Here is a 15,133-nt window from a genome sequence, read left to right as displayed (position 1 = left end):
AGTGCCATGTCCATGCCCAGGATCCCAACAGGTGAAACCCTGGGCAGCCACAGCAGAGTGCGTGAACTTAACCACTCGGCCACAGGGCAGGCCCCTCAATTCTTCTTAAGTTAGCCTATAGACTCAATAGAATTCCAATAAAAATCCTACCAGGTTATTTTTACAGAAATTGATTTTCTATAAAAACATTCTAAAATTTATATGGAAATATAAAGGACCTACAATAGCCAAGGCAATCTTGGTGAGGAAGATTGGCCCTGAGAAAACATCTATTGCCAATCTTCCTCTTTGTTTTTCACCCCAAAGTCCCAGTACATAGTCGTATATGCTAGTTGCAGGTCATTCTAATTCTTCTATGTGGGATGCCACCACAGCACAGCCTGATGAGCAGTGCTAGGTCTGCATCCAGGATCTGAACTGGTGAACCATGGGCCACTGAAGTGGAGTGCCCAAACTTAACCACTGGGCCACAGGGCTGGCCCCAGCCAAGGCAATCTTGAAGAAGAACAAAGCTAAAAGATTTTCACTATCCACCATGAAGACTTATTATAAAACTTGAGAAATTAAGATAGTATGCTATTATCTCAAGGATAGAAAAAATAGTCAACAGGATATAAGAGTCTAGAAATATACCCACATTTATATAGTCTTTTCAACAAATGGTGTTGGGTCAATTGGATATTCATAAGAAAAAAATAAACCTTAACATCTCTCTCATATCATATATAAAAATTAATTCAAAATAGATCATAAGTTTAAATACAAAATCTAAAACTATAAAGCATAGGAGATTATCTTCTACATCTTGAGGTAGATAAACATTTCTTTAACATGACAAAAAAAATCACTAACCACAAAAGAAGACTGATAAATTGGACTTCATTAAAACTTAGAACTTCTGTTTGGCAAAGATAACATTAAGAGAATGAAAAAGCAGCCACAGACTGGGAGAAAATGTTTACAATATATATATTTGACAAAGGACTCATATCCAGAATATATAAAGAATTCCTACAAATCAATAAGAAATAGACTGGCAACCCAATAACAATAGCATGACAAAATGACAACAGACTTGAGCAGACAGTTTACAAAAAAGAATACCCAAACAGCCAATGAGCATGCAACAAGTGCCCAATGTCATTAGTTATCAGGAAACAAAGAGATTCCACTATATCCCCATCAAAATAGCTAACATTTAAAGGATTGAAAAATTTCAGTGTTGGCAGGGATGGGAAGCAACTAAGACCCTCATTCATTGCTAGTGGGAGGGTAAACTGGCACAACCACTTTGGAAAATTATTTGACAATATCTTTTAAAACTAAACTTACATATGCCCTATGACCCAAGGGAATTTGTACATACTCAAGAAAATCCAGTGCTTATGTCCACAAAAACATACAAGAATGTTTATCATTCTTTTATTCATAATAATTCAAAATGGAAAACATCCCAAATATCTATCATCATTAGATAAAGACATAAATTATTTTATATTCATATAATGGAGAATTACACAGCAATGAAAAATAATAAACTACTTCTACAGGCAAAAATGTGGATGAACCTCACCAGCAAGGTGATTAGCAAAGAAGCCAGACATAAAAAAGCATACAGTGAATCATTCTATTAACATGAATTTCCAAATCAAGGAAAACTAATCTATGGTGAGAAAGGTTAGAATATTGGCTACCTTTGAGGGGATTATCAACTTGGAGGGGGCACAGAGGAGCCTATTGGGGTCTAGAAATGTTTTACATCTCGATGTGGGTGGTGGTTACATGTACCTACATATATAAAAGTTCAACAAGCTTTTTACTTAAATTTTGGGCACATAATAAAAAGTATCAAAAATAAAAGAGGAGAAATAATTACTTCATAGAGTTCTTCTGACCACTGAACTAAGTAAGATGTACTTTGATAAGAGCAAAATGTAATGTTGTCACCGCGGAAGCGTTACCACAGCCAGAGTGGACATATAGATTTCCTCACTTATCTCTTAGCTAAACGCAACTAAAATGGTTCTGTCACCCAAATCTAACACTTGGGAAGGGATGTCCCACCCCACGAAGCAATTCTCCAAGACCAGCTGGGTGTCCTATAATTCAACTCAATTCTGACACTATCTACCTGGAGATAGCATCAGATCCCACAGGTTAAGGACTCAGTCCTACAAGAGTGCCCTCTGCCCCCCACTACAGACTCCAGGTGATAACCTGGACTTCTGACCCACTGGCTATAGATTAGAGGTTCCAATGATCCCCTCCTTGGGTTCAATTAATTAGCTGGAGCAGCTCACAGAATTTAGAGAAACGTTCTACTTACTAGATTACTGATTTATTATAAAAGAATATAACTCAGGTGCGACAAGACGGAAGAGATGCATGGGGCAAGGTATGAGGAAAGAGCATGGAGCTTCCATGTCCTCTCCAAGCTCTCCACTCTCCCCAAATCTCCACGTGTTCACCAACCTGGAAGCTCTCCCAATCCAGTCTTTTGGGTTTTTATGGAGGCTTCATTACATAGGCATGAATGATTAAATCATTGGCCATCGGTGACTGATTCAACATCCAGCCCCTCTCTTCTCCCCGGAAGTGGGGGACAGGAGAGTATGGGGTGGGGTGAGACTGAAATTCTAACTCTTTAATCACCAGATTGAGTCCCTGGCAACCAATCCCCAGCCTTAGGTTACCTAGGTGGTTTCCTTCTGTCGCCTCGTTAACATAACAAAAGACCCCTTTATTGCTCTCACCACTTAGGAAATGCCCGGGGTTTTAGAAGTTCTGTGCCAGAAGCAGGGTTGAAAACTAAATATATGTTTCTTAAAATAAATCACAATATCACCCCATCTCTTGGCTAAATATCAGAAAAGTCTTCCTGATTCTAAATTGCTCAAATGACAACCAGAAATCATTGGATCTGAAAACTTAGAAAGGTAAAATAGACTAGAAAGTAGATTAGGCAAATTTACAGACTGAGAAAGAAAATATCCTAAACCTAGATTCCAGGTACATCTTTAAGAATGAATGAGACCCTCTGAGGCAATGAGAAGACCATTGACTCCTTATTCAACAAATATTTACTGAATATTCTCTGTGTTTAATGAATACTCATTGCATTAAGGCAGAATTTCTTAACCTTGACACTTGAAATTTGGAGCCTATTAATTCCTTGTTGAGGGGAAAGTGGGAGCTGTCCTGCGCATGGTAAGGATGTTTAGCAGCATTCCTGGCCTCTATCCATTAGATGCCAGCACCCTTGTCCCCACTCATGACAAGCAAAGTCATTTTCAGACACTGCCAAATGGGCCTAGGGATGGAAGCGTGGGGTGCAAAATTGCCCCCAGTTGAGAACCACTGCTCTAGACTTTGGGATATGGGGGTGAGGAAGAAAGACAGGGTCCCTACTCTCATGAAACTTGCATTCCAGCTGGGGTACACATCATAAATAAGTGAAAAATTAAACAAAATTCTTTCAGGCAGGCATAAGTGCCATGAAAAACATTTAAGAAGGTGATGTGATGGAGTGTGGGGACTTCTACAGATTCACGGCCAGGGAAGATCTCTTGGAGGAGACGACGCTTGAGCTGAGAAATGAAAAATATAAAGGGTCCAGCCAGGGGAAGAGCTACAGACAAAACATTCCAGGTAGAGGGAACAGCAATTTCAAAGGCCCTCTGGGGACAGGGAATCAAGCAGAAGGTGCATGCTTATGCAGAATATTAGAGATGGAAGGACTAAGAAGGATGGTTTTCATGGTAGCATTTGCAAAGAAATAGATACAAGTCATAAGTCTTCATTTCCTAGAAACAGGACATCACCTCCATAGACTATGGAAAAGGGAGAAGATACAGCAACTAGATTACTTTAAAGAGATTAGCCCAGGCAAGTGCAGTGGGGGAGAGTTTTGAATAGAATGGTACACAGAAAGATGGAAGTGCCCCTCATACATAACAAGCAAGTGCTAACGGGTGAAGATATGGAACTCCTGGATTGGTTAACGGGCAATAGCAGGGTCAGTCATGTGAAGGGTCAAGGCTGAGGCCCGATAGAGAGCTGCATCAAAGCATGTATGTTTTACTAGCCAGGCACTAGGCCAAGTGATGAGAATCCAAATCTCCACCCCTAAGGCACCAGTGGGCCGAGACTACAGGTGAATCTTGAGGATTTCACAGGAGACAACACCAAGAGCAATAAGACAAGCCAAGTCTAAGGGATCCAGTAAGAGATGCTTGCCACAAAACCAAAGTGTATAGGGCAGGGCAGATTTAAAATAAAATTTGGAAGCCAAATCATAACAAGAGAAGAACAAGACCAAAATAGAAGCATGTGAGGATAATAGTTGGGAGCTGTGAAGAGCCAAGATAGTTGGTGCACACATGGGTGCACCTTACTGGCTCAAAGGCGGGGCTGAAGTTCTGCCAGTACACACCAGAAAGCTGTCCTGGTTTCTCAAAGTGGGCCTCTGTTAGGAGTGGTTGTTGCTCATGCTGTCCCTGATGAGGATTTTAGGCTGGTTACTTTTAAAACTGCAGATGAGAAGGGGGCTGTGAGGAGTGGAATGTGCTTGCCCTTTGATGAGAGATATTTGCATTTGTGAAGGAAGTCTCCATCTGTGTGGGGTGTCTCCCTCTCTGTACCAGGAGGAAGGCAGGATGGCCTTATCTCTGGAAACTCTTAATGGGGAAGACAAGGACTTAAGTTGTTTACTGTCTGGCAACCTCCTGTAACTGACCCCCCCCCCCCAACATCTTCCTTTGTCTTTAGCTGAAGATAATATTTAAGCGGTGGCTTCTGCCATGTACTTATTCTGGTTTGATTCTTATCTAAAAGTTATAAGGCCACCCAATAACCAGACCCTACAGGCACTGGTACCATTTTAACAACTCTTTTTATATATTCTTTCCTTTGTCTTGTAAAGAGGTAACTCACATACCTATGCCTTAAATTTAGCCTTACTCTCCACCTATGTTTGCAGCAGCAGCGGTGGCAGCAGTAGCTGTGACTGCCCATGGGTCCTGTCCCCATGCCAGCAGCAGCAGCAGCAGCAGTGGCGACAGCAGCAGCTCCTCCTGCCCGTGGGTCCTGTCCCCACGCAGCAGCTCTGACTGCCCATGGGTCCCGTCTCCATGCTATTCCACACTATTCTCTAAATAAAAGAGCACTATTGCCAGACCTCGAGAGTCCAAGAAATCTTTCTTTCGACTCCTCGGCTCACCCACCCCGCATCAACCTCACTCTTATTTTAAAGAACGAGGTTTTTAAGGGAACTGGACAAAGACATAAAAGAAAAGTTACAATCCCTGTCTTACTGTGCTTAGAGAAAGATGGACCAAAAACAGCTAACTCAGATGCAATGTGAAACGTGCTATGGTGGTATGCCCAAGGTGTGATGTAAGCACCAGGAAAGCGTGCCCCACTCTGCCCTGGGGCACTCGGAGTTTTTCCCAGAGGAAGTGACCTAGGAGCTGCCAGGTGGTCCCCTGGCCTGCCTGGTGGATGGAGAAAGGAGTATCAAGGAGGGCATTACAGGCAGAGCGGCAGCCCAGGTAAGGATAGCCACATTTCTGGCTTAGAGTCAGGTAAGGATGGTAATAAAGCTCTCTCCAGCAGGTTTGGAGAGCGAGATGATAGAACATAAATTTAATTTTTAGGAGTTTTTGGTAGTTTTATTTTATTTTTATCTTTTATAAAATTGTGAGAAGTAGCACAAATATTAAAAGGTGCCCAAAATATAAATGCATTATAGATTAATGAATGATTATAAAGTAAATTCCTATATAACCACCACCAGATCAAAACACAGAACTCTTTCTCGTTCCCCTTTGCTATCACAAAGTTGAATATGAATTATACAGGAAAATGATTAAGTTATTGACTAGACTGTTAAATACTTAAGGAATCAAGTATAGTCCTGAGGCTATACTGCCTTTTTGGTCATTTTCAAAATTATACCATTATATTTTCTTTTATTTTTATGTAATATTGTATTAGTTTATACACTTAAGAAAGGTTAGTCTCTAAAAAAAAAGGAGCTAGGAAAGAAGCTACAAGAAGAACACCAGGTGTTACTTTGGTTTGTTGTTTTGGTTTTTGTGAGATAATAGAAAATACGTATATTGGTCTCTGCCCCTGGTTCCTGGAGCAGAGCTTCTAAAACACTTCGAATTTCCTAAGTGATAAGAGTACCTCTTGTTCAATTATTTGGTCTTTGACTCCGTCCCTGACACAAGGCTCCTAAAACCCTTGTAAATTCCTAAGTGTTAAGAGCACTAGGAGCATCTTTTGTTCTAATGAGGCGACTCTGAGCGGGTTGCTGGATGGCTCCTGGATTGGGGGTTGGTCACCAGAAAAACTAAGCGATGGCTAGAAGCTTAGAATTTTCAGCACCGCGTCCCACTCTCCAGAAAGGGGAGACAGGGCTGGAAATGGAGTTAATAATTGATCATGCCTCTTTGAGAAAGCTTGATAAAAATCCCAATAGCACAGGTTTCGGGGAGCTTCCAGGTGGATGAACACATCCAAAGCAGGAGAGTGACACACCCCAACTCCACAGGATCAGAAGCGCCTGCACTCAGGACCCTCCCAAACCTCACCCTATGTATCTCTTCATCTTGCTGTGCTTCTGTATCCTTTATCATATCCTTTAATAAACTGATAAACATCAGTAAGTGTTCCCCTGAGTTCTGTGAGCTGCTCTAGCAAACTAATCAAACCTGAGGAGAAGGTCATTGGAACCTCTGATCTATAGCCAGTCAGTTGGAGGCACAGGTGATAACCTGGACTTGCAACTCGCATCTAACGTGGAAAAGGGAGCAGTCTTGTGGGACTGAACACTTAACCTGTGGGATCTGATGCTCTCTCCAGGTAGATAGTATCAGAATTGAGTTGAATTGTAGGACACCCAGCTGGTGTTGCAGAGAATTGCTTGATGTGAGAAAAACCCTCACAATGGGGGACCAGAGATGACAGAAGTGAAGTGCTCTGTATGACTAACAAAGGAGACATGCAGGAAAGAAAGACAGGAGGGAAAAACCAGATGGTTTTCCACTAAAGTCTTTTACACAGGAGGAAATTGAACTAAGAGCAGAAAGCCAGCAGAAAAGGAGCAGTTGAAGAAAGATCAGAGACGTTAACATGGACCGAGTGGGTCCTGGATGACCTCCTGGATGAAGCAGTAATGTCCAGAGCACACGGGGAAGGACTGGCTAAGTAAAGGAGGAGAGCATCTTAGCACAAAGCAGAGGGGAACGTGTTGCCCCTGGGAGTAAGTGGAGCAGGTTGACGTTAGGGAATCCCTCACTGGTGTCTCCAGCATCGGGGAATTGTTAGTGGGACTGGCAGAATCCCTAACTGGTGTCTCCCTTTTCTTGGAGAAGGACGGTGTAGGCTGAGAGAGGCTGTGACAGTGGAACAGACCCTTGAAGAGATGATGAAGTTTTGGAATCACCTCTTTGGGAATGGGGGAAGCTGTGGATCAGAAACAAGGATTCCCAAGACACTGAGGCCCAGCTGAGACTGCAGGCTCTGAACCTGTCATTGCTCTTTGTTGTTGAATCTTTTTCTGCACCTTCGACAGCCCAGTGTGGAATGAGGAAGATTGTCAGAGTGAGGCAGGGCTGGATGGGGCTGGGGGCTGGGGTGAGGTTGTGAGGTGGATATGGTGGAAAGGCAAGGGCTCAAGTTACTATGGACTGGGTATTGTAACTGATACAAAAAGACTGCAGTCCCTGTCCAGAGCGGGGTACATGCCCAATGGAGAGACAAGAAATGCCAGTATGAACAGCTAACTTCAACACAAGTTCTCACATACTTAGTGAGAGATAGAGGAGGCCCCAACAATGAGTGCTGGATTATTCAGAGGGGAGAGCCCACAGCAGATTCCGGTGGTCAGAGGTGGGCCCAGGGCTGTTGCTACTGCTTAGCAGCTTCAGGGCCCCTCTTCCGGTGGTTAAGAACAAAGAGGTGAAACAGTAGCTCTGCAGAGGGAGAGCAGAGGACAGGTGATGAACTCAGCCTCCTCTGACCTGAACCTGCTGCTGGGAGGAGGGGTGAGGCCTGAGCTGGGGGAGGGGGCAGGGGAGAGTCTCAGAGCGGTATAACTCCCACCAGCCAACAAAAGGATGTTGAGGTTTTCTCAGCTCAGGGTTATGCCATCAGGCTTGGGGGGAAGGTAACAGAAGTGGTTCCTCCTGGTGCCTGAGTGAATAGAGCCTGGTTGGTGAGATCTCTCAAGTGCTGGAGCAAGGCCAGCCCGAGTCAAGGCGGAATCCTAAAGTAGACAAAGTGGCCTCCAGGGCTCACGTCGCGCCTCACCTTCTCTCGTCCTCTCAACCTAGCCTCATCCTTGGCGACTTCCTATTGACCTTATGCAACCCCCTCACCTCCATCAGACATACTTGGCCCCTGTCCCACCCCTTGTACCACTGACCTGAATCATCTCATCATAATACTGTCTTCCTCCAAGACAGCAAGTGCATTTGCCTTTTATGAGTCCCTTCAAACCCTGTGTTTTCTCTACTTCTGTTTAGGCTATTCCTCTGCTTAGATTCTCCTCAACTTTATCCCTATCTCTTGCACTTTTATTTATCCTTCAAGGCCGCTTCCCCAGTTTCCCCACCTAAAAGGCACCTCCATCTTCTCAGTGCCCTTTGTACCCTAAGTGTAGCCTGCCTATCAGCGGTGCTTGGCATTTTCTGTCTTCCCTTGTAGTTATTGTCATTGTACGTGCCTATTTTCCTCGAACTATCTGAAAGAGTCTTAAGGATAGAATCAAGGTCTCTTTCATCTTTGTTTCCCCACAAAATCTTGTATAGTTCTTGGGGGCATAGTAAGGGCTTAATGAAGCTACTTAGCTAATTAATTAATTAGTTAAATTCCAGAATGCATCTCAGTTAACTTCCAGAAGTGACTCTGATGTGGGACTTTCGTGTGGAATACCAGGAAAGCCACAGCGTTGTGGTTCCTTTGGTTTTGACCTTCACCTTACAGGCTCCACACTCCTATGCTTTCATCTCCCATTCGCAGGCCCTCAGAACAAAAAGCCATGGCCTGGAAGCAACAGGGAATGCTCATGCACTGTTGGTTCAATCACTTGGGAAAAAAGCTTGGCAGCATGGGGATGATCTTCCCCCTAGGGATGTATGCAAGAGTCACATATGAACAAAAGCATGTACAAAATGCTCAGAGAAGCATTATTAGAACAGAAAGGAAAAAAACCCTAGAAATGACCCAAAGGTTCATCAATAGTAGACTGGATGAATAAACTATTATAAAGTCATACAATGAAATACTATACAGCCATGAAAATGATCAGCTACAAGTAATAACATAGATAAATCTCATCAGATGTTGAGCAAAAGGAGCAAAACACAAGAATACATACCGTATGATTCAATTTATATACAGGCAAAACTATTAGAAATCAGAATAGTGGTTGTATTTGTAGAGAAGAGACGAGGTCATGGATGGGAGAGAACATGGGGGTAGATACAAGGATGTGTTCATTTAACAATAACTCATTGGGACAGCAAGATGTACATTTCTAATTTTGTGCACCTTTCTGTACACACCCCACACTTTAATAAAAAAGGTTTGTTTGTGGGCCGGCTATCCCTAGAATGATTTTTATAGAACTGGGTCCCTCCTGGATGGTGCAGTAGCCCTGAGTTCTCTGAGTCCCAGTCTCTTCCTGTGCCCAGCTACTTCACCAGTCACACTTTGAGGGGAGGTGCAATGAGGAAGAAATGAGCAAAAATAACTCGAGCCTTCTTAGAATTCGCCTGGACCCCAGCCAGAGCAGCTGCAATCAGAGACTCCTCCCTGAGAAGTGAAAATTTCAGCCCAATCTACATGAACGGTGGCGATGCTTAGGGCTAATCTGTGAGATGCTGCTCCTGTTCTTTCTTTTGCCTAGCACATCTCACCCCGGGCCCTGCAGCCCCTGGGCGTTCACAGCCTCCAATGTGTCCTTTGGAGTTTCCTCAGAATGCACAGCCAAAACCTGAATTTAGGGTCCAATATGAACTTTCGGGCCCAGGCCCACTCCTGTGGACAGTGATTTGAAGGTCCCTGCTCCCCAACACATCTGACCCCAAAATCATTCTAATCTGCCTCTAAGATGCCTGAAAATAATCCATTTATTCACTCAGCTATCATATTTTGAGCACCTAATGTGTTGGGCACTTCGTCATGTGCCAATCACAGCTGTAATTAATATTGACTCATGTGACAGATTTGACTCCATGAGCCAAGGGGCCGTGTACCTACTCACTCCTGAATCCTCGATACCTGGCCTGGTGCCTCATACAGAGCTGCTCAAAACATGTTCAAGGGAGGAAGGGGAAGAAAGAGGGAGATGTTATTGTGAAAACAATTAGAATATTTTACAACAGGAGGTAATAATATGATTAAATGTCTTGAATACATGTTCCTTTAAGTTAAAAATGTTGAAGTCTCCCTAAGATCCTGGTTATGACAATGAGAAACCCTCAGAAAAGGTCACACATTGAAACTTTATCATCTTGGGGCAGGCCTGATGGCCCAGTGGTTAAGTTTGGCATGCTCCGCTATGGTGGCCTGGGCTCAGTTCCAGGGTGCGGAACCACACTACTCATCTGTCAGGTGCCATGCTGTGGCCGCAGCTCTCAAAGAAGAACTAGAAGGATTTACAATGAGAATATCCAACCATGTACTGGGGCTTTGGGGAGACAACACAACGAAACAAAACAACAAAAACAGGAAGACCGGTGACAGATGTTAGCTCAGAGCGAAACTTTCCCAGTCAAAAAAAACCCCCAAAACACAAATTTATAAACAAAACAAAACAAAAAAACTTTACCACCTTATCTCAGGATTCTCTAACTTGCATTCTCTTTGATTAATTAAAGTCAATAATGTTACCAAATAGGCTCTTTTTGACTCTGATTATAAAATTAAGTGAAATATATGCCCCAGCTCCAAAGAGCTGAATAATATGAGTGTCCATTTTGGGATACTTGTTGTCACTCAACATCTTTCTAGGCACTTTATATCCTATATCTCATCTAATCCTCACACATCCCTATGAAGCAGGCACCACTGTTGACTTCATTTCATGGGTGAAAAACTGAGAAACAAGAGGTTAGTTAACTTCCTCAAGGCCCCCAAAGTAGTTCCTGGTTTAAAATCTAGAACAGCTGTTCCCAGTGAAACTCTCTAGTAGCCGGATAAACTCTCACTTTATTCCAGGATGATTTAAAGTATTCACTCATTCAATAAATACTTTTTGAGGGTCTACTTGTGCCAGATGCTGTTCTAGATGCTGGAGATACAGCACAAACAACAGACACAAGCCCTGGCCTCCAGGACCTTACATTCTTGTGACGTAAAGAGAAGCCTGGGAGACAGAACATAAAACAAGTCAACAGTACAATATGTGACACGGACACCAGCGCTGCAAAGAAAAAGGAGTGGAGTTGCAGGACGGCGGGGTTGACATTCTTAGTGGGGAAGTCATCGCTGAGCAGGTGGTACGCGAGCAGAATGTGGAGGGGTTGAGGGCAGAAGCTCTGCGGCGAGCGGTGAGGTGAGGGTGGGGCAGGAGCAGCATTCCAGGTGGAGAAAACTGAGTGCGAGCCCTGGAGTGGAGGTGCTCGAGGACCAGCGGTCAGTGTGGCTGAAAGGCAGTAGCCAGAGGAAGAGGAGGTGGCCAGGGCAGCTGGATCATGAGGGCCACTGTCAAATGGAGGCTTTTACTCCGCACGAAGGGAGAAGCATTTGGAAGACTTTTGCGAAGCTCAGGCATAATGACTGAAGGTACACGATCCTGGTTGGATTCTGGATCGAGAAAAAAGTGCCATGAAGCGTATTATTGGGAGAATTGGTAATATCTGAGTACGGACAGTGTATTTGATTGTATCAATGTTAAATTTACTCAATTTGATAATTGCACTGATATGTGTTATGATATGGGAATTTCCTTTCTTAGAAGATATGTGCTAAAATATTTGAGAGTAAAGGGCATGATGTCTGCAAATTACTCTCAAATCATTCAGCAAAAATAATCATTATTATATATTTACATACACACACATGTATATGGAGAGAAAGGGAAATAAATTCTCTGTGAGGAAATGTTAACAACTAGCAAATCTAGTTGAAGGAAATATAAGGATCTTTTTATTATTCTTGCAACTCCTCTGGAACTCTGAAATTATTTCAAACTAAAAAGCTTGAACATTAAGACTGATAAACAGAGCTGTTTCCATCAGCTTACACCAGGCCAGGCCCACAGACACAGGACACAGCAAGAAGACAGAAAAGCTCCCTAAGAGCGAAGTCCACCCTCCCTATGCCCACAGGATCACTCAGCCGCTTCGCCCTGCAGTGGTCTGGCATAGCCATGCCCAGAGAGAGTGCTGAAGCCCGGGGCATGGGGACAGAGGCAGCATCGTCCCCCTGTTACACAGGCTCACAAACTCAGAGTTAGCCTCAACCTTCTGTCACTCTCATCCCCAAAGCCAGGCACAAAATCCTGTCAGTCCTACCTCAGCTTTCTGATGTGCTTTCGAGGCTACTTAGATCAGGTTCCGACCTAGCTCTCTTGCCTAGGATCCTGGGTCATTGGGTCCCACCAGCCCACGCACATGGCTCCAGACCTGTCTGCTCCCTGTTCCCAGTCATGCTCCTCCCTCCCCTGCCTGTATTCATCGCAAATGTCAAGACCCCCTAGCCTAGACTGTCTTCTTCAAGGACACAAGAGTGCTTGGGGGCTCAGGAATTGAACTGAGTACCCAGGGAGGGGAGTTTATTCCATATTGGGCTTCTCACAGCCACTGGACAAACACCTTGTGCCTCAGTTTCCTCCCGTCATACCTGTGCACCCTCCTCTTACTCAACCCCCACCCACGATGCCCCTTGAAGAACCGCTGACCTAAAATGCAGGCTCTAAATCTCAAAGCACCTTAGACTCCAAGGTTGGAGAAAGAGGGGGAGCAGCCCTCCACTGAGTTCCCCCCAAGTAAACATGAGATGGCTCGGCACCCAGCTGACAGCTTCCAGTTTGCTGTGGAGCTTCCTAATATTGTCTCCTTCTCCCTGCTTCCCCACGCCCTGCCCCTAGCCAATATTACCCTAATAATTCTCAGGTACCCATGGCCTCTGGGCTGCTGGAGGAGCTGAGCGACAAGGGACCAGGCCACGAAGGCAAAGCCTCTGTCCTGATTGTTGGCCTGCCCTCCCTTCCTCTGTGCTCCACTTTTCTCCCTGACAGGGAGCAATCTGTCCGTCTCTGAGCTCCAGAACCACCCAACTTCCTTGTGAAACACAAGCCCAGAGGCCACTTCTCCTCTCTGCTGGTAATCGCACCAAATTAGAGGGTGTTTCCTTTGTCCTTCTCATAGTCAAGGGGAAGACAGTTTCTGCCCACTATACAGAAAGTTAAACTGAAGCCAGTGGAAAGGCATCTCCTTGCCCAAGGCTTCCTGGATTACTGGTGGTTGTGGCCCGGTGCTCTGCTCAAGGACCTCCCAACCCACCACCAGCCTGTCCTGTCTGACTTAGCCTGTCAGGAGCTGCTCAGAGTCCCAGTCCCGGATGACCACATAAGCAGTACAATCTAGAGGATCTGGGCTCTGATCTCCCTGAGGGCCACCGCCACTAGTCCATGCCAGTCCCCACCCCATGACAGGCTGGGCCTCCTTACCTTGGCCCTGGTACCTCTTGGGGAGCAGGAGAAGTATGAGGGCAAGAGCTTGTCCCAACATCCCCAAAGGACAGAGGGGCCAGGCTGGCTCGTATCCCACCAGATGCTCTGCCGTGCACAGGCTCAGCAGTTGCCAGTCAGCAGGAGGGTGACAGGGAGCAGAACTGTCTGTCTGGCCACAATTTCCTCAACTTGAGTCTGTTCTCATCGGCTGAGAGCTAACAAGGCTGCTGAGGAAGCCCCAGTCCCTGGACTTGGTCTGACAGTTCCCACAAACTGAATTTGCAGGGTTTGCCTCAAGTGGGCGGGTGCTCCGAGTTCACAGTGACTCACAAAACCAGCTTCAAAATCTTGTCCTTCACTCAGCCCCAGCCCGTTGCTTCATTCAAAAGACAGATGCCTAAGAAATGTTCCTATTTTCTCCATCCTACTGGGAATATGAAGAAAACTACGTGAGGACCAAACAGCCATTATCTTAGATTGTCTCAGTCCAACCGACAGTGTGAAGCTGGAGGGGAGAGAGGGTGAGAAGGGTGTGGTGTGAGAAGTGGAACCCTCGATAACTGGGTGAAATGTTGAAGGAGAGGAGTGGCTGGGAGACATAGGAGGAGGCCCAAGGATGGGGGACGCTAGACAAGCCTAACAGACCTGGGGATTCTCTGCAAGTCAGTATTAAAGTTTGAGCACATGCAAATTAAGATTGTTTCTTAAGAATTGGTTTTTGCTCTAGTTTCCTAATCGTACTTCTATATTCCCTCCCTTCCTGTTTTTCTACTTTCCCTTGGTAGTTCTCTATTCCTTTTCTTGCCTTCTCTCACCTAGACAGAATGTAGACCCATTTTTGCTGTCTTCTCACATCTACACTTCAGCTCCACCCTCCAGAAAGGCCAGGTGGCTTTAGACTCTCCTCACACCCCCATGGAGGGGTGGAGGCAGTGGCATCCCGCCTTCTACGGAATGCACTTGCTTTGAGGCCATATCCCAGGGCTCTGTGCCTTCTTCTTTCTTCTCCTTTCCCCTTAGCAAATAATTTCAGTTCCCTTCAGGTCAGCCCTTCTTCTCTTTATCCATCTTTTGATCCATTTCCAGTCACCTTGTCTGAAGATGGGCTGAGGGGAGGCAGACAGAGAGCCTCGGCAGCCAATGAAGGCAGTGATACCGACCCTGATGTCAGTTTCCCCACATTAAACCCAGCATATATGGGGTTAAAACCAAGACACTCATTCCCTGCTTGCCCTCTGGTTTCCTGGCTCCAGAATCCACTATCCTCCATGGAGACAGACACCGTCAAGGACAAGCACCTGGATTGTCTCCTCCCCGCAAAGAGATACGGGCTGGTGGGAAAGCTGCTGACCAGCAAGGCCGTATGCCCCCCTCCCCTATCTAAAACCCCAAATAAAAACCCTTCTTTTTAGCTTTTTGGGGAGTTTGGGATTTCAGCGTTAGCTG

The 15,133-nt window shown here is 45.1% G+C and overlaps 1 protein-coding gene across 4 annotated transcripts in view; it reads right to left on the bottom strand.

Annotated features, from left to right (window-relative positions):
* Positions 1–14,176, bottom strand: part of CD244 (CD244 molecule) — a 33,072-nt gene extending 18,896 nt beyond the window's left edge. For 2 of the 4 annotated variants that reach the window (XR_011439100.1, XR_011439101.1), the window contains exon 1: positions 13,685–13,945. Coding sequence is in view for 1 of the 4 variants with exons in the window: in XM_005609949.4 (XP_005610006.1) it covers positions 13,685–13,745 (61 nt within the window). In the remaining 3 variants the exon portion in view is untranslated. Of the gene's footprint in view, positions 1–13,684 lie in introns of all 4 variants that reach the window. The other 2 variants (XR_011439099.1, XM_005609949.4) reach the window with 2 other exon arrangements.
* Positions 14,177–15,133: the final 957 nt, after the last annotated feature.

This window comes from Equus caballus, chromosome 5 (genome assembly GCF_041296265.1).
Source record: "Equus caballus isolate H_3958 breed thoroughbred chromosome 5, TB-T2T, whole genome shotgun sequence".
NCBI lineage: Eukaryota > Metazoa > Chordata > Mammalia > Perissodactyla > Equidae > Equus > Equus caballus.
This window is presented reverse-complemented; position numbering and strand designations above follow the sequence as displayed.